Source organism: Platalea leucorodia, assembly GCF_965183815.1.
Source record: "Platalea leucorodia genome assembly, chromosome: Z".
Taxonomy (NCBI): Eukaryota; Metazoa; Chordata; class Aves; order Pelecaniformes; family Threskiornithidae; genus Platalea; species Platalea leucorodia.
This window is the reverse complement of record NC_138858.1, coordinates 57,176,314-57,202,336: the sequence shown is the minus strand read 5'-3', so window position 1 is coordinate 57,202,336 and position 26,023 is coordinate 57,176,314. Positions and strand designations below refer to the sequence as shown.

General features: G+C 39.9%; 1 protein-coding gene across 3 annotated transcripts in view; it reads right to left on the bottom strand.

The window, feature by feature from the left end:
- The window catches only part of PCGF3 (polycomb group ring finger 3), a gene marked incomplete at its 5' end in the record, with an annotated part of 59,058 nt that overhangs the window by 15,989 nt on the left and 17,046 nt on the right, over positions 1 to 26,023 (bottom strand). Inside the window, 2 exons of one of the 3 annotated variants that reach the window (XM_082335800.1) lie at positions 2,014 to 2,131; positions 9,787 to 9,829. In XM_082335800.1, coding sequence (XP_082191926.1) covers positions 2,014 to 2,122 — 109 coding nt within the window. Of the gene's footprint in view, positions 1 to 2,013; positions 2,147 to 9,786; positions 9,830 to 26,023 lie in introns of those variants that run through there. The other 2 variants (XM_082335801.1, XM_082335799.1) reach the window with 2 other exon arrangements.

The window sequence follows — 26,023 nt, the reverse complement described above, 5'->3', positions numbered from 1 at the left end:
CTTCAGCAGAGAATTCACTATCTCAGACAGGGCACTTCCAGGATAGATTTTTCCAGGATGCTTTTCCACGAAAATATATTATTAGCATTAACATACTGAATACAAACGATGCCAACATGTATAAAGGTTTTGAAAAAAGACAGGACTGTGTGCCCCTTCTCAGAAAACTGTTTCTACAGGACACACATTGAAGTAGTATTCTGAAAATATAAACAGCCAAAATAAGGGAGGGACAAGTCACAAGGTGGGGGTGGGAAGCAGAAGCTAGCAAGGAGCACTCCCTGGCTTTTGAAGTAAGCAGTGAAGCACTGTGGATTAATCTAAAAATTTCCTCTGTAAGCAAATGTAAGAAGCGGTGGAGATGATGTCAGGTGAGGGTTATTTTATGTGTTGTTATTTGTTTTTTGGGTGGATTTTTTTTTTTTTTTTTTTTTTAAAAAGAACAATGAAAAATGACCCTCTAGCTCTATGTCAGCCATGTTAACTTGTTATAATACTGGTTTTGTATATGCTCTTGTTAATAGCAGCAGTAAAGAATCTGGGGCAAAACTAAGTAGAAGTCTAGCTTAAAGATCTCTACACTCCAAAAAGAACACTATGGAAATTAAGATGTGAAACAGATGGAGAAGGGACATGAGAATAACCAAAGTGACATGGAAGCATGACAAGAACAACAAACTCATTAAAGCTGATGAACAGAACTTCTAAATGAAACACAACTGAAAACGTAATCTCTGACAAATCATAAACATTTTATTTCCCCTTTGTAAGACATTTTAGGTGAAGAATAAGACCACTGAAACTTTCATTTTGTGGAGATGAAGCCTCTACCACCATATAACTCCCTTCCAAGAAAGCTGAGGACTATGGATCATTAAGCTATTCAAACAACATACTAGCTTTATCAGAATAAGCGTAAAATACTGTGACAGAAGCATTTTAAAACATGGGATGTTTGAAGTTGCATGACAAATATTAATAGATTAATACAGGTACCTATAAACAAAACAAATCATATTCTAAGCTCTGAACAGATAAAACTGGACAAATCGAAGGTCCTAGGTGACAAGGACATGTTGGTAAATTGTATGGATTCTGAAGACACAGCTAGGAAAAATATTTCTGGTAAAACCCTGTAATACAAGGTGTAAAGCCATCAATGTGGCTGCTACAGAGGGTATTTAATGTCACTACAGCAGGCCTTCTGGACTGAAGGTTAATTCCTCAGCTGATACCTCCCTGGCAAAGGAAACTATGGATCAGAACAGATTCAAGACAGAGAATAGTTTTGGAGTTACCACTTTGGACTATAAGGGTGCTTCTCCTCAGAAGGAATCTTCGGATCTTTAGTTGGAACTGTGCTAATATGCAAGGTTTCCATCAGAATACTGCAAACCCTAGCACTCCTATATCCCACGATGTCAACAACAAGGATGCTGGGATAGACTTATACCTTCAGTTTTCTTGAAGCCTAAGGCTTTGCAAGGTACTAGGGCATACTTCATCAATATGAAACTAGAAATTCACAAAGTAACATAGCAAACAACTACCTCATCACAGTATTTTGGAACAAAACCTTATTTCTCAGGTACAATACAACATACTTATTCTTTATCGATAAACTACGGCTGCTTTCTGCAGAGGAACAGGAGTGCAAGAGACATTTGGAAGGCTCCAGGTGGAGAACATATGCTATGTCAGCTGTCACAGAAGAGAGAACTAGGCATTCCATATTCCTTTAGCAGGAAGACAGACTGCATTCTTGAATGCATATGTTACCACTAATTGTATGTGGCTTCAAGTTTGTGCAGCACAGCTTTAATGTTCTCTTCATTTGCTTTGTTAAAAAAGCAAATAATCTGTTAAAAAAAGCAATGTCTAGTGAAGCACACATTATTTTCACTGATGCACAATAGATTTTTAAATTTCAATTAAAAACCATTAAAACATTTTGCACACCAAGTTAAAAAAACAAAAGAACAATTTATTTAATTTAATTCTACTTCTACTTACAAGTATGTAAGCATTCTGTTACAGTAGTAGCATCAATCAGGTATCCATTGCACAGACGACAGGTTATATGGGCATTAATGTCCCAAAGCTTAATCTTTCTTGTTAGCATCTTTGGTGTCTGCAGAAAAGACATATCATAAAGTAACACAGCTGTAGTGATCAGGTATAAGTCATTTGGGAATAAATGATTAACTAGAATTAACCCTAAAGATATGTTTATACAGCTTTAGGCTCTCATATGCACACAGGCACAATGATAGCACTAACTTTCAAAGGACTTCACAGAAGTGAAACAATGTAAAACCCCCACACTATTTTGCAAGTCAAAGTTTCAATACCATAGAAAACAGTCTTTCTAGCATGTTATTAATAAGTTCCTTTACCAACCAGGGGACTTGGATTTAAGGTGAAACCCTACTACTCGACTGATCTAAGTCATCACATTCAGTCTAGTAATGGGGAAAGATTCACAAAAATTTGCAGAGAGAAAATCCTCAAAGCAATTTGAAAACTGAAAGCATTTTGATAACTGAAAAGTCAAAATAACAGGGTCTGATTTGGCATAGTAGGTTTAATCACACTTTTAAGTGTTTGCCTTCTGCCAGTATGGTTAAAGCATAATTTTAAAGCTGTGTCTCAATAATGGAGCTGAAAAGTAAACCTTCTGAAATCCCATTTTATTTAAACTCAAATTAATTACAGAACATATTACAAACTAAAATAGTCTCATTGGCATAGTGGCAGTTTGTTGTACTAAGAAACATGAACTAGAAAGATTTTCTCTCTTCAGAGCAAGGGATAGAATAACCACCATTAAAAGGAATAAAAATCAGAAATTAAAAATGAAACAGCTTATTTAACTTCTTTTGCGGCAACCCCAATTACTTTTACAGAAAACATCACACAAAGGCCATGCCCTAACAAACAAGCTGTTACCTTTTAAATATAGCTATGCTTTCTTTTTCAAAATATATTGAAAATTGTACCGTTACCATAAGTTGACAGCATTAGAGTTAATTAACAGAGCAGGCGAAACTGGCTTACAACATATTACATTTGGTTCCCGCACTGCGGAAGTCACCGAATTACACTGCTTTGCATTAAAGTGACTTTACTGTCCCTGGCTCACAAATACTAGTTTTCATCTAGCTTAGTTTGGAATACATTCAGAATTTGAATGGTGACACATTCCCCAAATTTCACATAGAAATATCGTAACAACGTTGTCTGATCTTTAATTTGTCGTATTCTTTTTCTATGTTTAATGAAGTGGTACTAAGCAAAAACAACTATCAAAAGGCAAACTTTCACACCGATCTGAACTATACCAGCACTGACACGGTACTTTATGTTCCATTATAACCTATGGAAAAGCACACCCAACACCCACCCATTAAAATCTGCATTGTCCTATACAAAAATGACTAGGAAGACTTCCAGTTCTCACGGCTAAGAAGTGAACGACACAAAAAACAACCTTATTTTATGGTATTTGAGATTTCTTAATTAAGCTAGTAACTAGCCATTACAGAAGAATGCACGCATAACTTAGTTTTGCAGTACACAAGATAGGTCAGAATCCATGCTAGGAAACCAAATTACTTTTCTAAATTGTATTTTGCAGATTTATTTCTGACCAACTGAAAATCAGCGACATATTAAACCCTTGGAAGTTAATGCATGAGGTCTCCAGTTAAAGAAGCTACTGCACGAAGCAAAAACATTTCTATGGCACAGGGGAAGAGCTATTTAACATCACTCTTTAAGAAGAGTTCAGGAGATGGTTTAAAACCATCGGTTAAATAGAAAGTCAGCACACTGGAAAACATAATTCATGACAGGCAAAAGAGAAATTAAGCTACAAGGATACTTAAAAAGGAGATATCAATACAACTCTAGCTACTTGCCTAGGCAGGAATTCAGAAAAAGGTGGTCAGGATCACTACAGACTGAATCCAAGCACTAATGACGCAGAAGAGCCAAAGATATTATGGTGAAAACCAAAGTAAAGACATTATTTATTTTCTAGAAAAAGCATGACAATTTTTCCCCACTACAATAGAGACAAGCACTGCCACTGGAAAAAAAAACTGCAACAAACAAAAACCAGTTCAGATAGGGTATAATATTACGAGAACAATGAATGAACCATACAATGAAGAAGATAAAAATAAAAATGGTAATAAAGCCCATTGTGCCAGAAAAAAGAGGATAGCAAAGATAATACACACCTCACTGACTGAATGGGAAACAAAATCATACACTTTTTGGTAATGGAAAAATACGTGTCTTCTAGAATATCCAGAGCAAGCTTGTCAAATCAACCTCATGAAAACTTTATACTCCTTTTAAGAACGACACAAATCCCCTCTCATTAGACGTTTAAAGAACAGAAACTGGGAACTATTGGAAGAAGCAGCAGAATGGGAACAGGTTTTTTCAAGGGCATTAGACAACTCAGTTTCAAAACAAGACAAAAGCTACAGTAGGAGATTTCTCCAGAAGGCCTGGCCTACACTGCTATCTCGCAGCTGCTAAAACAAGAGAGCGATCTCTTCTTTGCATATGCAGAGGCCCAGACATGGTAACTTCAACGCAGCTTGAATCTCCAATAAGCAATGCTACTTTTAAGGTCTGTAAGCAAGCTCTCAGTGTCAGACTCCACTTTAGCTTGCATCCTGTGCAATTGAGACCTGTGTCCTCTATTCTCAGGAAAAAGAGGAAAATTGGAATGCCTCTTATTTTTCAAAACAGTTAATCTGTAACAATAGGACGCATTATTGGGAAAAAAGGGGGGAAAAAAGGAAGGAAAAAAAAAGAAGGGGGGGGGAAAAGGAAGAGGGGGGGAAAAAGGAAGAGGGGGGGAAAAAGGAAGAGGGGGGGAAAAAGGAAGAGGGGGGAAAAAGGAAGAGGGGGGGAAAAAGGAAGAGGGGGGGAAAAAGGAAGAGGGGGGGAAAAAGGAAGAGGGGGGGAAAAAGGAAGAGGGGGGGAAAAAGGAAGAGGGGGGGAAAAAGGAAGAGGGGGGGAAAAAGGAAGAGGGGGGGAAAAAGGAAGAGGGGGGAAAAAGGAAGAGGGGGGGAAAAGGAAGAGGGGGGAAAAAGGAAGAGGGGGGAAAAAGGAAGAGGGGGGGAAAAAAGGAAGAGGGGGGGGAAAAAGGAAGGGGGGGGAAAAAGGAAGGGGGGGGAAAAAGGAAGGGGGGGGAAAAGGAAGGGGGGGGAAAAAGGAGGGGGGGAAAAAGGAAGGGGGGGAAAAAGGAAGGGGGGGGAAAAAGGAAGGGGGGGGAAAAAGGAAGGGGGGGAAAAAGGAAGGGGGGGGAAAAAGGAAGGGGGGGGGAAAGAAGGGGGGGGGAAAGAAGGGGGGGGGGAAAGAAGGGGGGGGGGAAAGAAGGGGGGGGGGAAAGAAGGGGGGGGGGAAAGAAGGGGGGGGGGAAAGAAGGGGGGGGGGAAGGCCAGACCAGTTCTTATCTATTTAGAAAGGAAGGGAGGAGCTAGCAACAAAATGGTGTATTACCACGATGTCAGTTCAGTTAGACAACATATTTAAAGACTTGGACTTTGAGGACAATGTGAATTGCTTCCCAGAGGGAAAGAGGAAAAAAAAAAATCTAGCAAAACTACTGACATATACAAAAAAGAAATAGAAGGACTAACGTTACAGCCTCATATAAGGAATTAAATTTATTAATAACAGCAACAAATTAAAAACGTAAAGTAATTCCACATTCATCACGTGTCTGTTCCGTATCTCTTCAGAGGAAAGTAAATAACATAATTGCAAATTTCACCTTCAACTACTTTTTTATCATTATTAATGTATTTGAAAAGGATACACAGTCATAATACTATTCACAATACTTAGGAAGAAACTCTTCATGTGAGTAGATGGCTAATGTGGGATGTCTTCCATATTCCTATCTGGAATATGTTAACATCTATCAACTCAAAAGGGGTACTTGTCTACTTGAACCACACCATCTGCTCTTGGGAAGGTGTCCCAACACTCCCATGTTCCTACAGCCTAATTCCAAACAAAAGTTAAAAGTCACTTCCATCATGTAAGACAGCCAAGTTCTTATCACCCCACCGAAAAACCACACTAAGCATACTTTTTAAGTAACCATATATACACTGAAGTATACTGCTATAGGGGAAAATACGTGGATTAGATCTGAAGATTAGAAGCAAACAGAAGGTATAAAAAATTTCCAAGACATTAATGCTGACAAGCATACCATAAATACATCCCCAAGCCCTATTTCTATGGCATCTTAACTCCACCTTAATTATTATAAAGACTACCCATTATTTCAACATTACAAGTACACTAATGAATTAAAAATCTATTTATTAAAAATTTAAGATGTTACATCACTCATTAGCTTGCAAATTTCAGTTGAAATAAATTATTTGAGTTTATCAACCAAGCAACTGAAAACCTAGTTAATTTTTTGTAACTGCTGGGCTCCCATGAAAGCAAGATGTCATCTATCTTGAGAAAATCTCAGTATCCTTCAGAAGTCTCAGCATCTGTTTTCGGTATTTAGGTAGCACCCTCAAAGAGCTACTTTTACCATATTAACATGTAGTAACATGAAGAAAAGAGGAAAAGCATGTTTAGCAGCTGCTGGATTTCTCTGAACAATTCTAAATGAAGTGACATCGTTCTGCTTAGACTACTGACACTTTCTGCACATACAATTAATCCATGTTAGTAACCTCATACAAACTGGAGCTAAACAGCAAGACTACACAATGTCCAAAATATGAAGTTTGACTAAAACCCACCAAGATTAGCAAGCTTGCTTTAAACAACCTGTTTTTCTATTTTTTAGGCAAATCCACATTTCCTTTTAATACCTTCCCTTTGAAAAAGGGAATGAGATTTTTCCACATCTGAACTCCAGGTGGTATCTTCCACAAATCTCATCTTCCCATCTCTCAAACAGTGATATGTTGAAAAGAAAGCTAAAAGTGAACTTGCAGCTTAAGAGCATGTAATATCCAGACAACTGGATAAAGCACTGAGCAACCTTGGTCTGACCTCATAGCTTACCCTGCTTTGAGCAGTTGGATTACATGACCTCTTGATGTCTTTTCCAACCTGAATTACCCTATGATCCTGTGAACTTACTACACTATTACTCTACCTTCATCTATCCATGCAAGCTGAATTTCTTACTGTTTGACTGCTCTCAAGCTGCTCATTGAGTACTTCAAGCAACTGTTACCTGGTCATACTCACATAGACATCAACACAACAAAGGTAGCATGAGCTCAACATCTAAAATTGGTTGCTTTAAAAAGAAAACTGGCAGAATCAGGTTGAGGTTAAAGTCACACGCACCAGCTTGACATAATAATAACTTTATTATTACGATACCTTTACTTTTCCAAATCACCACCTAGGCTGATGTATTCTTGCATAAAATTTTAAAAATCAAAACAAAACAAAAACGTATCTCCAAATTAAGACTTCTTTGTGACAGGGACTTTTTAAACTCAGTAGACTGTGCAGGAGTTAGTAAGAAAAGCAAACCTCTACATTAAACTGAGAATATTTGAATTTGCCTTATTTTGTAATGTGACCAATCAGTCACTGCATAGAAGATGCATGCTCAAGAGCTTCTGAATCTTTCACAGGACCACAGCCAAGTTCAGAAGCAGAAGTCTCAAAGTCAGTTATCATCCTATATAAAAGCAGGCAACTTCAGAGAACAGACCAGAATCTGAACATTTACATGTCAGAACCTAATAGCCCCTTTTCCACAGCTGAACACTGCAAACCTTAGGCTCCCATCAAACCTCTATGGCAGTTAACAGACAACAGAAATGTCATACCTTAATTTAGTTTTTAGAAAGCCAAAGCCAAGCAAGGCAAATCTGTAGGACACAGAGGTTCATTAGTTCTTCTACACAGTTACCTGCTTAAATAGTAACCTACCACAGCAAGTAATCTCAAATAAACTGTAAGAACTGTATATAACTTTCTAAGACTCTCAATCCACTGACTCAACAGTGACATTTGATAAACATTTAAAGATTCTCACTCTTTACCTAGCCAACAAGTGAACACTATAGCCAAAGCATGATCCTTCTCCCTCAAAACCATGTTACTGCAATATGAAGAAGTTACTCTACTTCTTTGGTTCTATAATCACAAAACGCTTCTCAAATACAGGTGCTTCTTTTTTAAAAACAAACAAACAAACAAACAAAAAAAAACCCAAACCAAAAACCAACAAACAAAAACCAACCCAAACAACAAAACAAACCAACCTGAGCCTCACCTGTTTTTACAGGAAATGTGAAATGAAAAAAAAGTAACCCCTCAGGTTACACAGATTCATAGGATAAAATAGATTGGAAGTAACCTCCAAACTGCTCTAATCCAACCTTGCACTTGAAGTAGGCCCACTTAAATTGAGTTGCTGTGGACCTATTTCTGCTGCATTCAGATAACCTTCAAGAATGGAGATTCCACAGCCTCTCTAGGCAACCTGTTCCAGGGTCTGACCAACCTCAATGGCAAAAAGTGCTCCTACTGTCTCATAGGAGTGTCCTGTGTTGCTACTTGTGTACAAAGCCTCTCATCCTACAAGTGTGCACGTCCAAGAATAGTGCAGCACCATCTACTTGATTTCTGCCCACAGGTGTGTTGAAAATAGCAATAATATACTCTCTTATTCTTAGCATCATTTTCTTTAGGACCTTTGTAAACACAGCATAAAAACAAGCAACACCAGAATCTCAGTCAATAGCTGAAGAGCCACTTTTAACCCAAGTTTTTAGTACTTTACACTGGGAATTATTTTAGAGTCAGAACAAAACAAATCAGCACTGTACTGCTTTAGAGAAATAGGAAACCTTCTGAAGTTTCAGTGACCTGAGTCATGCCTAAAAAGAATTAAGAAGTCCTGTTTAAAAAAAATTAAAACAAGGAGAGCCCTGAAAAGACTGGGTTAGAGCAATCTTTCTCTTAGAAAGATAAACAAAGCCTACTTTCCTAAAATCTGCCACTTAAGAATCCTGAAATGGATAGCAGACATAATAGAAGAGCTATCCAATTCAATTTCAAAGAGATTGCTTTCCTAACAGCTGTAAAGCAATGAATTATTCAGAAACAACATACCACCAATGGAGAAAGAAGAGACAGTCTCCTTAAGTGCTGGAACATGAAACCCCAAACAAACACACAAAGTTTTCCAAACATCCAGCTAATACACAAAAATGATCACTTACACAAAGATCAGTATTTCTTCATCTTGGTTCCAACTGACCGTATTTTATACCACACTATTGGCACCGTGTCAGGCTCTCACTGTTTGGTAAGTCTTACATCACACCAGGAGGAAGTGAGTGAAGATTAATTACAAAGGCATCTGGACTATATTCCCAATTAAAAAACAAGCAAACAACCCACCCCACCCCCACCCAGTCAGGAGAGGTTGGCAGGGGATATGCACATTAGATAGTCAACTGGTTTTCTTCATGCCATACTTCATCCACTAAGGCAGTGTTCTATTAATATGATCAAGTAAAAAGGTAAGCAGTATATTACAGATCTCTCTACTAAAACTGTGTCACCAGTAAGACAAGCCTAAATGTCTCTGTACAAGCTTTCACCTTTCAGAGAGATTTCAGCACTGAAAACTATTATTCATGCAAGCTTACAGAGAGGATCAGCAGAGGGACTCCTCAGAAGTATGGCCTTATCTAATGATAATCAAATGATATACACACTAGTCAGGAATATTCTGGCCTACGTGAGGCATACCTCTTAAAACAGCATTTCTTTTCAGAGTCTGCCATCCAGAGACCTGAAAAGACAGAAAAATAGTCTGAAAGTTAACATCCAAAATTCCTCAAAATCCAGCTGCCACAAAGAAATACTTAACTCACTGAATTCACCTAAAAGTATCTAAGCATCTATATAAATTTAAGATAACAGCGGGGCAGGGGCACTTCTGAAGAAAGAAAAGAAAGCAGGAAAAGACTGTCAGAATTAGATCCTTGGGAAAAAAAAAAAAGAAAAAAAAAGATGTAATAAAGTTTCCTATGAAAGGACACATATAGTCAAGGAAAACTGCTCAAAAATCTAAGTAGTCCTGTCACAATGTGATGGTGAAGTGAAAATGAATTCATTATCTTCATAAATAACAGGGAAAATAACCAAACAAATAAGCAGAAACCTTGAAGCACAACCTACAGACCAGATAGTGATCGGTCTGTAAGAAAAGACAAGATTTTGGATTGAAGATCCACAGCCAGATGACTATTATTCTCAGTTTTCAAGCTATATTTGTGAGTAATCTGCTCTTTTTATCTTAAGTTTCCAAAAGTACTTTCAAGGAAATAATTCATATTTCCCAAATCTCTAGATATTTTCCAAAATAAAATTATGTTCAAAAAAAAAAAACAAAAAAAAAAACAAAAAACACCTTTGCATCACCTTTAGGCAGAGGATAATCTCACATGAATAGATTAACTTGACAGAAGCCAATTTTTCTTATTAAGTTGATTCACACAGGAAATACTCAGATGTTACAGAGACTGGTAAAAGGTACTACTACTTCCGTCTTCCTGCTCCAAAAAAATCAAAGGCATAGCCTATAGTTAATGATTTTACTGTTATATTGCTAAGGGAATTATAAATACAATGATATAACAAGATACTAATGATAGCACTAGGTGAGAACTTCAGCACAACGCAAATAAAAATCTCTTAGCAATTCCACTGTGAACTTCTTTGACTGCATTCAGAGAAAAAATTACTATTAACTGAAAGCAATGCAGAGTTGCATGAGATGCTCTTCTGTGGGAACCCACAAAAAAAGTCCTCACGAAGGATGGAAAGTCCCTCATATGGACAGGAGAAGAAACTCTAGAAGGCATTTGCCACAAAAAAGATCTATTTCTGCAGCAAAATGTGGAGAACAGAGCAGCCAATGACACTGCTTCTGAAGTAACTGAGTCAGAGGCATATCACACATCAGAACATAAACTTCTGAGTAACAGTCTTCCAAAAGGAACTGTCATGCATCTTCCCTCCCTGCTACTGGCAGAGGACAAGGTAAGACTTTGGTTCAGCCAGAAGAAGAAAGTGGTACTCAACTTGTGAGGAAAAAAGCCAACAAAACCAAGTCAGTCCTAAATCACCACCATATTCTTCATGTTCTGGTTACAGGAAGATAGTAATGCACTATAAAAGCTAAAGACAGGGAAATTCTGTTAATTTTTATATCTAGATGGTTGTTGGAGACTGGGCAAGTGGATCGCTCTACTGATCCTGCACACTAACAAGTCAGAAGCGAGTACTAATATTCCCAAAGGGATTTTCTTCAAAGGTCTGTTTGACTGCTATGACTGCTCTTAATAACTAGACAGATTATCAAACCATAGTTCTCATTTGTACCACCTAGCCTTGTAAAGCAAAACAGGAAGTTACTCTTACCAGGTACAAATCCAGAACTGAAGTGAATGCCTGAAGGATTTACAAACCATTACAACCTTGCTCTATTTTAAAAGGATTTTTATTTTGCTGAAATATAGTGTAATAATGTTACTTGATTAAAAAGCAGAAGTATAGTGTTCACAGTGGTGGGAGCCTGCAAAAAAGCTATATATGGCAGATGCTAGTAATTTTGCTGAATAATTACTGAAAGGTGCTAAGGTCATACAGCACTGAAAGCTGAATGACAACAGTAACAGAAGCAGCAGGTACACCTCAATTCTCTAAGACAGACTCATTAAAGTGAAAGTCACAGCTCTAAGAACAAAACATTGTAACAATGGAACTTGCTCAGACCCAAAACTTAGCATGGGAAGGAAAATTTCCAAATCTGATGCTTATGATTGCCTGGCTTATGCCAGGCATAAGCCTCACACACTTTTGTTAGTAGTGGCATGCAGATGAAACCCAGTAGACAAACCTAGGTCTAGAATGAGCTGAATCAAACTGTAGAAAAAAAGACAGTCCTTGCTATGCAGCCAGTTTAATTACACTCAAAGACATTCAACAAATAGATTAGATATTTAAATATTACTTTAAATATTAATATTGAATTCTTAAATACTATTAAATATTTTCAATTTTAACAGCTGTTTCCACAATCTACATTAGCTGAACAGGCCTGCAAACACCTCATTCCATCAAGATAGGATCCAAAAAAGGCTCCTGACATTGTGAACATAACCATGTAACTAGAGTACTAATGCCTGGTTTAAAGGGAAGTCTAATTCACACTTTCAGCAGGATGCAACTGAAGGCAGCGTTGCATGGTCATGAAATCAGAGATTACAAAGAAATACAAGCACAGAATTTGTGCCTCTTCAACTAGCTGGATTAAAACATAAAAATTAGCCTGTTATTGTCATCAATTGCAATAGAAAGATGTAAGTTAACGGCTGAACAGACAGACCTCTGTTCCACAAAGAAATTTATTTAGCAGTAACTTATTAAAATAATAGCATGCTGATTTGTGACAGATCAAAAGAATTATGGCTAAGTGAAATGAATTAAAAAACCCCACCAGCTTAATATAAAGTACCTTGCACTTCTGCAAATCTTTCCATCACAGGGCAAGATGTTTATGAATCAGAAATTTATTTCAAGAGAACTGGAGAAGTAGTCATAGTCCTACTTTCATTGCTAACAAGGTCAATACAGCCTATACAGTACTCTAGAGAATGATGAGGATATTACCTCAGGCAAACAACTTAACACACAGGACCTTTTTTAAGAGATGGAAGGATAAAGAAAACAGAATATTTGTGGTTGTTTTGGCTTCAGATATCAAAGTGGTTTATTTCAACTGTTGCCAGGTTTATGTTGTTGAATTTTTACATTCAAACATAATGTATCAGCCCCTTAAAAAGAGAACAGTAACTTCAAACATACCAGCAGTGAGAAGGTTGTCCTGGGTTTAGCAAAATGCAATAACAGAAGAAAATTTTTCTTCCAAATTGAGTTTTAAAGTATTGTAAACTTCAATAAAATTCGTTATGTTGTGTTTGCAAAGCACTATTTAATAAAACAAACTACTAGAAACAAACCATTTTGTTGAGCAGGAAGAAATTATCATTAAATTTGCTTTAGCAAGCCAAGTTATGATTAACAGCCCATGTGCAGCCTTTTATGACTTATTTCATCCGCATAATTATATGTTAAGGTAGCAAATGTATCTGTGTACTCTTCATGCCAGCAATTTCTCACATCTCAGTGGAACTCCTCACCAGTCATTTTTCCCATTTCTGGGAAGGTATTATCACCACCAGATGGCACCAGTGCCCTAACGTCAATAAAGGAGGTATACCTCTTAATAACACAAAATAAGGAGGACATCTCCCCCCCCAAACCCAAAAACAAATGAAAAACAGCCTTTATACATTTGTTGTCTCTGTCTTCTTAAAACAAAGATCTACCAAGCACAAACACGGCATGCAGTTAATTTGAATGAGTACATAGTATTTTGACGACATTGTGAAACCAGCACTACCCCCAGAATACAGAGAGCCACATGTTTCCTCATGCACTTGTTCAGGGGGTTTTGTTGTTATTTTACGTTTACCTTCTGTTGAGTGCATTACTGCATTTCAGTTCTGTAACCATTTCATGAGTGTGCTGAGCAATTTGCAGAGATCACATCACGTACAAACTAACTGACAAGTCAGGTTTCTCCAGATCCAGTGGAAATTAAGGTATTAATTTTTCATCTTCTCAGACAAAAATAGAGACGACCTGCAAGAATAGTACACTACTTTTCTCACTTTTCAGAGTATTTGCCTCACTGTTACATTGCTAAAACACTACTAAAAACTGATAAGAATTGGTCCCAAAGTAGGATTATAAATCATTTAATATTACTTACAAAAATCAGTGCCATAGTCTACTACAATACTCTTGCAAGGAAAGCCACTTGCCTTCCAGCCTACTTATAGTAATTGTTCTTTTCCTCTGAAAAGATTAAAGAGTGATGATTGATTTCTCCACTGGTGAACACTGTGGAGGTGAAGCACAGAGCGCCAAAGAAGACTTGAGGGAAAAATCAGGCTGCACCTCACAGCCCAAAAGAGGCGACACTGCAGCACCTCCAAGCCCCCCCAGATACAACTTGCACATACTCTCAGTAGCCTTCGGCTGGGGCTGCATGGCTAGAAGGCGCGTCCCCTGGGTGGTGGATAGGCGATCCCTCTCTGGAGGGTGCACCGGATAAAATTCAAGAAGGTGCCGCGAACCAACGCAGCCTAAGGGAAGGCCACCCTGACAGAAAAACCACTGGCCCTCCAAGTCATGGGGGTTGGGCAGGAGGCCAACTACCTCCTCCCGGGAAAAAAAAAAAAAAAAAAAAAAGTTGCAGAAACAACGAGCATCAGAAATGGCAGGGATGGAGAAAATCGGTAACGAAGTGAGGAGGAGGAGATGGAACTGGATCGGTCGTGTCCTGAGGGGGAAACCGACGGAAGACTGCGCTGTGGCCCTTGACTCCAGAGCACGCAGCCGCAGACCGATCGAAGTGGAAGAACGATGTTCACGCCTTGTGTGCCTCCTGGCACTGAGAGAATTCAGATCAGATCAGATACTCTCAGTAGGCACACACACACAGAGAGCACACGTATACAACACACATACACCACAGCCAGCAACAACAGATCAATCAAGACAGACACACACACAGCACGCACATGAACACGAACACAAACAGCACCAACAGCCTCACCCTGCTCTCCTCTCTGGCTGAGCAGAGCAGAGGTCTACTACTGAGTATATATATACACACACGTGCAAGGTGGATCCCCCAGCAGCTGGACTCAGACCCTCCGTCTGCCCAGTAGCTGTCCCCTGGATCCCAGTCTCCACAATTGCTATCACCTGGACATACATGTCTTCAAGGCCACTGCCACACTCCAGTTGCTGGTACAGACTGTCTGGGGTCTGGTTGCTGGTACATGCGCACACACACATGCATGCACACACACAGCTCACCAGGACTCTCCTGCTCCCCCAGTAGTTACCCTCTCCATCACGCCCCCCATGGTCTCACACCCTCAGAGACACACAGGCACAGATTCACACAGATGGCTGAGACTCCACTGGTCACCCAGTAGCCAGCCCCCTGTGGTCTTGCCCTTAGAGCCACACATTCACCAGCAGTCTCACCCTTAGAGATCCTCAGATCCTATGGTGTCCCTGGCACCCAGCCGGACTCACTCGGTCACCACAACAGCCAGTTCCTCTTCTGGTCTCCCTGTTAGAGAGGTAAACATGCCTGGCCACTTCACCTACATGGAGGCTAGCCTGGCTTGCTCTTCACTAACATTCACTTACTGTAATTGCTGGCATTATGGACACATGGGCTTCTGACCCCTGGTCCCAACCCAGTGTCTGGCACTTGGTTTCGCTCACTCCGGTCTCTCCAGCCGCTAGTACTCAGGCACATGGTCCCTCTGGCCTGCAGTCCCGCTCCAGCTAGGGCGCCCAGACCCTCACTTGCTCCAGTTCCTCGCACCATGGACGCACAGGCCCTAGTGGCCTGAGGTCCCATTCCTATTGCTGGCACTTAAGTCCACTCATGCCAGCCTCTCCAGTTGCTGGCACCTCGGGCCTTCCAACTGACTTGCAGTTGCTGGCACGCAGGCCCCCAGAGACACACCTGCACACAGAACAAAGCGCCCCTCACCCAGGAAGGAGTTGGAAAGGAATTCAAGAAGAAGATAAGACAGACTGCACTGATCAGACATAGGGTATGGCCAGACACATGTACTGACCAGCCAACTATTTACACGCCTGGCCTTCTAAATCTCCTTGCTGCTCTGTTTTCCTATGTTTGTTCCTCCCCAAATCACCTAAATGCCTCCTTTCCCCTGCCTTTGGCTCCTCCCCAAAGCATCCTGTAAATCCTTTGCAACCCCAAAATGCTCTTCCCCTGCACTCTCTATGTCCCATACCCCTGGCAGTAACACCTCCAGCCCTGAGTCCAAAAGGTATTCCAGCACTGACTCGTGGTCATGGGTAGCATGTCTGGACAATGGGGCTGATGGCTCTTCTGGGACAGTCCTGGTTAGGTTACACACCTGATGGGGTGCACCCTCCTCTGAGTCCTTCATCTGGGTTCCCTGTCTGCCATTGTGCCCCTGTGCTCCTCTGGGCTTGTGGAGATGAGCCTTTGACAAGCTGACGGCTCCTGTAATGGGCCTGGAAGTAGTTAGGCCTGGTATGAGTATCCCATCTCCCCTGCCCTTGTGCTCCTTTGTGGGTGTGCAGACAAGCTTTACCATGTAACCTAATAGACCTCTCTAAACATGTTCACAGAAGCATGTTCCAACTAAATTGGAGAGAGATGGGTTTGACGGATGGACTGTTAGATGGACAAGGAATTGGCTGGGTGGCCACATCCAAAGAGTTACAGTCAGTGGCTCAGTGTCCAAGTGGAAATCAGTAATAACTGGTGTCCCTCAAGGGTCCGTACTGGGACCAGTACTACTTAATATTTTCATCACTGACATAGTGGGATTGAGTGCACTCTCGGCAAGTTTGTGGATGACACCAAGATGAGTGGTGTGGTGACATGCCTGAGGGAAGGGATGTCATCCAGAGGGACATCATCCAGAGGTTTGAGGAGTGGGGCAATGTGAACCTCAAGTTCAACAAGGCCAAGTGCAAGGTCCTGAACCTGGGTTAGGGCAATCCCCGGTGTCAATACAGGCTGGGGGATGAATGGATTGAGAGCAGCCTTGTGGAGAAAGACTTGGTGATACTGATGAGCAAAAAATTGGACACGAGCTGGTAACATGCGCTTGCAGCCCAGAAAGCCAATTGTATCCTGGGCTGTAGAAAAAGAAGCGTGGCCAGCAGATCAAGGGAGGTGATTCTCCTCCTCCACTCCCATGACACCCCACCCGGAGTACTGCGTATGTTCATAGAGTTTAGCTCTGTGTCCCAGTACAAGAAAGACATGGACCTGTTAGAGCAGGTGCAGAGAAGGGCCACAAAAATGATCAGAGGGATGGAACACCTCTCCTGTGAGGACCAGCTGAGAGAGTTGGTGGTGTTCAGCCTGGAGAAGAGAAGGCTCCGGGGAGACCTTATTGTGCCTTTCGATACTGAAAGGGGGCTGATGAGAAAGATGGGGACAGAGTTGTTACCAGGGCCTGCAGTGACAGGACACAGGGCAATGGTTTTAAACTGAAAGAGGGTAGGATAGATTGGATATAAGGAAGAAAGCTGTTACAATGAGGGTGGTGAGATACTGTAATAAGTTGCTCAGAGAAGTTGTGGATGCCCCATCCCTGGAAGTATTCGGAATCAGGGCCTCTGAGCAACCTGATCTAGTGCAAGATGTCCCTGCCCATGATAGGGGGGTTGGACTAGATGATCTTCAAAGGTCCCTTCCAACCCAAACCATTCTATGATTCTATGACTTTAAGCAAAGTAAATGTAAGCTGTTCTTCAGCCCTGCAAAAGGAAAATACTTAAACAGAGGGTGCAGAACACAGGATGGATCCTCACCAAGAGCAGTTCTTCTTCCAAGAAATTATTTCTCAGCTGGCCAATGAGCAACTATTATTTTCTCTGTACCAGACCTATCAAAATAGGGCATTCCATCGTGTGCTAAATAGTTATCCCGCTTTATCATCGTGCGATAAATAGTTATCCCTCTTTAGTCTCTCACAGCAATGCTTGTGGAGCATATGAATGCCAAACCAGAGTAAACTGCTGACAATTAGATAAATACTTCAGCTGCCTTTCAGAAAAGCATATGGATGACCAAGTAGTGTAACTTTACTTTCATATGCTCAGGTCTAAGACAGTGCAGATGATCCCTTAAGGAAATCCACTGGAAAATCTGCTAAATGAATATTTTGTGAAGTCCTCTTAATATTTACAGTTTATCCCAATTAACAAACACAAGAGTGATCAAGCCTGGACATCATCATATATATTTTTGAAATCCAGTTAAAGCTAGACCAAAGACTATTTCCCTCCTCTTCCAAATCCAGAACAGTCTACCAAATCTACTTAAGCATAGGGTGAACCTCCAAAGACTTTAACTCAGCCATGATATCTTTTATTCTGTGTACTGGAAACACGTAGGAAAAATATAGCCTCTCAGAGATCATGTTATCTTAAAATATGACATTTAGATGAAGAGCCTTAATTTACTATCACATCTAAAATACTAGCTGCCTTTATGACTAGAAAAAATGGGTTTAACCACTTAACTACTCCAATTACACAGCACAGAGTGTACATAATTATTCAGATAAGCCACTACCCCAATGCTTCTTTTAGGGACTTGACTGCCTGCCACAACTAAATGTAGGTTAACAGCCTGAGTCTTACAACCAACATGACATTCTCCACTATTTGAGTTTCTAGCCAATTACAACTCAATCTCAGTTCCTTCATAATCACTACTTCAAAACACAAGTTTAAGTTAATTTCACTAAAGATAAAAACTAGGATATTACAAAGCCTATATAAAAGCTATATTATCAGAATGTACTTACCTTCAATGAAGGGATTAGAAAGTCACCATGCCTTCCTAGAGCAAGCAAACATGAATACCTATTTTGTTTTTACATATTCTAATTCTTTGGGGTTTTTTGGGAGGAGGAAGAAGAAGGGTGGGCGTGGGATTGCTGAGACATTTCACTGTTCCCTAATAAATCAGGAGCTTTCATTAGAAGGTATGACTTTATAAGCTGCAGGCAAGTTATTGATTTCTTCCCAGTATCTTGAATTATTCCCAGTATCTTGAATTATTGGAGGTTTGTGTCAGACGTAATGCCTCCTGGCATCAAGAACACTTTGCCTACAAAGGACATTCACAAAACCAGGGCCATGCAACTAAGTGAAAGAGAAGGTGAAAACAGAAGGACAACTGGAACAGTACTTAAATCTCTAAACTGCTATCGCATTTCTCTCTCTGAAATATTCCCCAAGTCTAAGTCTATTTGTTTTAAGCACTGTTTTGAAGAACTAGCAAAAAAGAACAACAAAAAACAAAGAACAACAAAAAAACCCACCTTATTTTGTGGACAACATGTAGAAGCCCCTTCAAGACAGACATCGAAAAATTTTTCTTCTAAAAAACTATACCCACAGGAATACTGGAGAAAGTTTTAAAAAACCACAAAGCTCATGATCCCAGTTTTGAACTGACTATGTGAATTGGTAACTGAAAGGGTTGTTTTGTTTTTGTTTTTTAATCCCTAGTCTTGGTTCCATAACTAGACAAATGAGTGAGATGTTTTTTCTCTCCCTCCCTGCAACCACCTGGCAACCAAAATAAACTCTGCCTGAATACTTCTGTAGTAAAATTGCCTGTACATAGCAAGTGTAACTCGATCTTCAATATTACTCCCTAAGAGACTGTTTCAGCAATAGGTTTTACACTAGTCCGATTTTTAAGTCAGAAATTCTTACTATTCACTAGTCATTACACATTACTCTTAAGTTTTTAACAATTTATTCTTGATCAAAAGTCAGAGAGTAATAGCTGACTAGACAAGTCAAGCAAAGTATGAGTAATGTGATCTTCAGCCAACTTATTTGAAATGAAGTTTGTCATGTTATTTTAGAGAATTTAGGTCATGATTGATGGCAACGTCAGCCATCAGGTGTAAAAACCAAAGAGACTCTAATATCACATCCGTTTCCTGAAAACATCCTCTGAAAATGACCATGTACTACTCATTTCTTTGATCTATTATGCTCAAGAATGCTTCGGTCTTTTTTTGAGGAGACCTGACTAACAGGCTAAAGAGAAACTACATGGGGTGTAGTTACACCATTACTAATAGTTGCCCTAGGGTGGCTTAAGAAATGTCCACCTGAAAGCAAAACACGTTCACTTTTACACATCTCATTCACTACAATGCGAAGTAAAAGACACCACTGTTAATAAGTGACATGTAAAAAGTGACACAAATGTTTGAGATAAAGTAGGAGTAATAATCAGGACATAGTAGCATTAAATCTACCCATTTAATTTTTATTCACCCCACATACTGCCCTTTTATGGTACAATGGGAGACTGATCTATCTGATACTTTTCCATAAAACACTTGTTTCTGTCTACACAAAATGAATTATGCCCTGCAGTTAGCTGTCAAAACAGCAAACATGACTGTTCAAAATTTCTGTCTTGTATGTTATTACTAAAAGACATAATGAGGAAAAAAAGGACTTCAGTAAGGCAGGAGAAATAGCAATGCAGTTGAAAACAACTGAGTGACTCAAAACTGTCCTACACCCCTTCACACAAATTTTGGTAATTTATTTTCCATCATTTCACTTTGCAGAGAGGAATGAGGAACATCAAACACCACCTCCTCCCAGCTGTTACAGGAATTAACTTTCTTAGAAAATTCACAAAATACAAGTAATATCAAAATGTTAAATATATCTTAAAAAAATCCAGAGCCATTCAATCTCAGTTTAGCCTCTAATCATAAAAACCTCTAAGTTACTAGACACATGTTTAATATCAGCGCTGGATACCAAGACATTTTAATCTAAGGTTTTGTTTAAATATTTTCTCTTATACTTTGCTTAGATTTGGCATCTGTATTAAAACTGACTGTATTAGAGTACAAAACAGTCAAACAACTACTAGCTGCTTGCTAAATTTTAGCTAAAAATGGTCACACAACTGATCTCAAAGTGTCTGCAGGCAAAGAGATATACAAATACCCAAATTATGGAGATTAGTTCTTTTCTTCAACTTTTCACCTGACAACACATGCTTATAAAGCACTAAATTAAGGAAGACACTTTGAAAATCAAGTAAATAATTAACTGTTATTCCTTTAATAAAATCAACTAAATATGATAAATATCAGTTTGTCAGTAAAAGGCAAAAGACTAGAGAGTTGTAATACACAGTATTTTACCGTACTTTAAAAACTCATCTACACCTTTGTCCATCCATTAGCATAACAGAACACTGCAAAGAAGATGGACATCATCCCTGCACTGAGACTCAGATTTCATTTTTGGTAAACGTTGAGTTTTATTAGATTCATAGTAGATCTGAATTCGTAGTCACCATGACTTAGGAATATAAAATCCTCCATATACAGTGCTTTCCATCCAAACATGTGAAAGCACAAGTTTCAAACATTAGCAATATTTACTGCAGCCATAATCAGATATATATTAACCCAGAATATGTCATGGGCCAATTTCAATAGCCACAGTCACATGTCAGTGCAATTTTGTAAGCTACTGCTGAAACATCTTCTGAAATAATGTTCAATTCCAGCTGAACACATTAAGGAAAAATGGCATGAAACTGGACCAAGTAATAGGAAGGGTTATCACAATTAAGAGAACACAGAGTGGGAACAAAAAAACCCCTCTGCCTTTCCTGTATTCACCCATCACATGCTGGTCTGAGAGGGCAATATGACTGCTACTGGTAAGATAAGGAGAAAGCAGAAAGACTTATTTAAGCTGAAAATGTACAATGGAAAGAAAACACATGCATAAACTACCTCAGAGTTAAGTTTAGGAGGACTTTAGAAAAACATTCCCAAACATCTGTAATAGTCTTACACCTCAAATAGTGTAGGTAATCGGGAACCTTGCTTACTTACCTAGAGACAGTGGGAGATGGTGGAGGCATTAGCAAAGTTAACTAAATGATCCAGACGATATTTCAGGCTTTTATTGTTTCGCTAAGATGGAGCCCCTGACACAGCAAGGTCACAGCAAACTCACGAACATGAGAGTAAGTATGTGTTTTTCCTTCTCAGTATGCCAACTACAGATCAACAAACGCAAACTATGTCATACTTCCAACTCTTTGATTTGTAGTGCATCCATTATTAATCCCCTCTTGTAAAGACAACCTGTAACCTCTTGAAATCTTTCCTGTAGAAGCCCATTACAGAGTTCTGTTGCAGGAATATATATAAGGAAAGAAAATGAAAGCACATTTAAAATGTACAAATGGGAGTTCAAAAGAGCACAAAAATTAAGCACCCTGCTTCTATCAAGCTGAAGACAGATTTTGGCATTAGATCCCTTCAGCTCTGAAGGTGAAAGCAAACACATTGCAAAGAAACGCAAGACTAAGGTTTTCCTGACTTCAAGCAATGATGACTGAAAATTGCCTTATATGAATATGCATAAAGCATCAATACTAAATCGGAGCTGGCATTTTAAAAGGTTCTGTTTAGGAAGAGGGGCAATAAGAGTAAAAAAGTAAGAGAACGGCAGGTTTTTAAAGTAAGGAAAATGTGTATACATACTAAATGCAACCTGGCCTACTTACTTGATTGCTTCCCACCTACCATCACAACTGTCAGCCCCGGTGTGTTATTCCCCATATCCTTCCTCCTCCACTCTCTCCACTGCCTCAATTCTTCTTACAGAGCCAGGCAAGGGATAAATATGTATTACATCCACCCAAGACACATTGGCAAGTGTAATTATGGAAGAGATCACATTCTCATAATTCAGCAATAGGAGGCTTTTCAAGTGGCAACAGATGGCAGGCATCTCTTATCAGAAATAAAACATGATCAGGAACATAAAAGAATACATGATATGAGAATTTTTTATAGATACTTCAAGTTTTCTTTCAGAGTATTAACTTAAAAAGCTACCTTAAATGCAGTTACAGTGATCTATCTTGAGCTTACAGATTTCAACACAGATTTCATTGTATAATGATGTGTTATCTTAAAATCAATACTCAGAAGTCATTGGAACTAACCCAAAAGACTGCTGCTATGTTACAAAAGCAAAAGAGGAGGGGAAGTAAAATGTAAAAATGTAAAATGTAAAAAAATCATCCTACAGAAAGTACCATTAATTGGTACCAATTAATTGGCACAAAACCCATGCACTCATGTAACTAGCCGAAAATGTAGAAAACACAAGATTAATCCAATTCTCAGAGTACTTTAAGAGCGGCTAAAAATAATTTTCTATTCTTTTCTTGAACTGTAAATATATTAGGGTTTTTTTGTTTGTTTATATGGTGGTTTAGGTTTTTTCCTCAAACAAAGCAGCCATCTCAAAAGCAGCATACTACAGTCAGGGTTCCTAAATTGTATTGGCTTCATGTGTATTAATATCATAAAGCTAGCTTGTAAACCTCAGAAATGAAAAAACATTCATTAAACTTTGCTAGGTTTCTTGAATGGACATTTAAAATGGCAGTGAACATACTACCACAAAAACACAGGGACACTGAGTATTGTGAATTTTTATCATTTAAGACAGGACAGAGTTAATTGACTTCACTGGCAGCCAGGCTTCCTGCACCTACCAAGTCCACGAACCTCTAGGAGAGGGCTGGGGGAGCAAAGGCCCTCCCACTGTAAGTGAAGAGCAAGTTCGAGACCACCTGATAAAGTGGCTGACGTAGTTGCAAGACCACTCTCCATCATATTTGAAAAGTCATGGCAGTCAGGTGAGGTCCCTGGTGACTGGAAAAAGAGTAACATCACCCCTACTTTTAAAAAGGGGTAGGAAGGAGGACCTGGGGAATTACAGACTGGTGAGCCTCACCTCTGTGCCTGGGAAGATCATGCCATGCATCCTCATGGAAGCAATGCTAAGGCACAAGCAAGACAAGGAGGTGATCTGAGTGAGCCAGCATGGCGTCACTAAGGGCAAATCGTGCCTGACCAATCTGGTGGTCTTCTATGATGGAGTTACTGCAACAGTCGATAAGGGAAGACCGGTTGATGTCATCTACCTAGACTTCTGTAAAGCCTTTGACACAGTCCCACACAATATTCTTATTTCTAAATTAGAGAGATATGGATTTGAAGAGTGGACTATTCAATGGATAAGAAATTGGCTCGATGGATGCATCCAGGGAGTTGTGGTCAATGGCTCTATGTCCAGGTGGAGACCAGTGACGAGTGGTGTCCCTCAGGGCTCTGTCTTGGGACCAGTGCTTTTCAATATCTTTATCAACGACATAGTGGGATAGAGTGCACCCTCAGCAAGTTTGTGGATGACATGAAGCTGAGTGGTGCAGCTGACACATCTGAAGGATGGGATGCCACCCAGGGGGACCTGGACAAGCTTGAGAAGTGGGCCCATATGAACCGGTTCAACCAGTCCAAGTGTAAGGTCCTGCACCTGGGCTGAGGCAATCCCAGACATGAGTACAGACTAGGAGAAGAACTCATTGACAGCAGCCATGCAGAGAAGGACTTGGGGGTCCCGGTGGACAAAAAGCTGGATATGAGCCAGCAATGTGCACTAGCAGCCCAGAAAGCCAACCGTATCCTTGGCTGCATCAGAAGAGGCGTGGCCAGCAGGTCGAGGGAGGTGATTCTCCCCCTCTACTCTGCCCTTGTGAGACCCCACCTAGAGTACTGCATCCAGCTCTGGAGCCCTCAGCACAAGAAAGATGTGGACCTTTTAGAACAGATCCAGAAGAGGGCCACTAAGATGATCAGAGGGCTGGAGCACCTCTCCTGTGAGGACAGGCTGAGAGAGTTGGGGTTGTTCAGCCTGGAGAAGAGAAGGCTCTGGGGAGACCTTATAGTGGCCTTCCAATACTTAAAGGGGGCTTAGATAAGAGATGGGGAGAGACTCTTTATAAGGGCAGATACCGATAGGACAAGGGGGAACGGTTTCAAACTGAAAGAGTGGAGATTTAGGTTAGATGTTAGGAAAAAAATTCTTCACTCAAAGGGTGGTGAGGCACTGGAACAAGTTGCCCAGAGAGGCTGTGGCAGTGTTCAAGGCCAGGTTGGACAAGGCCCTGAGCAACCTGGTCTAGTGGGTGGCATCCCTGCCTATGGCAGGGTGGCTGGAGTTAGATGATCTTTAAGGTCCCTTCCAGCCCAAGCCATTCTATGATTCTATGACTTTTCCTACATTGGTCACTAGGAGGCACCTAGCTAGCCAGTCATATTTCAGAGGTAAGCCATTAGCACCAAACTCCAACCACCTGGATCAGGACTCCAAACTTTAGAACCAGTACTGAAGTTCTTCATCTTTGGAGGAAAGGTGTCTTTGGCAAAAGATCTAGAATGAGCAGCAGTGTCTCTGGAGACTTGCGGTCTGAGAGCATATGAGGTGGTCCTACTGCAACAGCATGAAAATTTTAAGTTTCATTGTATCTACAGCACCAGCTGCTAAGGGAAACAGGATTCTCTCATCTTCAGCCCCAGCCTTCCCAATCACTCACTCCTGTTGACCTCTGAGGCAAGTAATGTAGTTGGGCAGAGTAGGAGCCAGCAGTTGAAAAGCAGAGGGAAGGGAAAGGGCAAGACAAAAAGGTTTTGGAAAAGTCAAAACTTTTAAAACTTGGTGTCTCGCACTGGTTTTGGTTGCTCTGCTTGTACTCAACATCACTGAAATTAGAGATGTGGTACTTAACTACAATGTCACTTACTACAGTAATATTAAGCCCATTTAGATAAAGTTAGGACGAAATTTTATTACCAAGAGTTTTATGCCCTCCTTTTACACACCCCAATAGACTCAGTACCATTTCAGGAAAAAAAAAAAAAGGGCATTAAATAGAAAGAAGTAAGGACAAGTAAGTGTCTTTCATAACTTTTGCATTCATCTGTTAATGGGGATGGCAGAGTTTTTAAAATTCACTTGACTGTCATGTGCAAACCTCTACAGGTTTGTATTTAAGCTGTACCAGTACCTTACCCTCCACAGAAAACATTTTCATATAGTTGCTTTCTCTGGTTTTGAGAGTTGCAGAAGTACACAAAGAGTGAGTAACAGCAAGCATTCAACGTATCTATCAGTACTCTGAAATCACGTTACAGTGATGTAAACCATTTCCACTTCATTCTGGAAATGGCAGCTGCAGCATACGCAGAAAAGAACTAAGATAGGAAAATGAGGAAATGCACTGTCTCAAAGTAGATGTTTCATTTAATATTAGATAACCTAAAGAAATCTTCCTATTTTTAATATAATCCAATCAGAAAAGGTGGTTTAAGCATCTCAAAGCTCTAAAATATCAACACAATTATTTCTAATTTTTATTTTGATGGATCTTTTTTAATCAGAT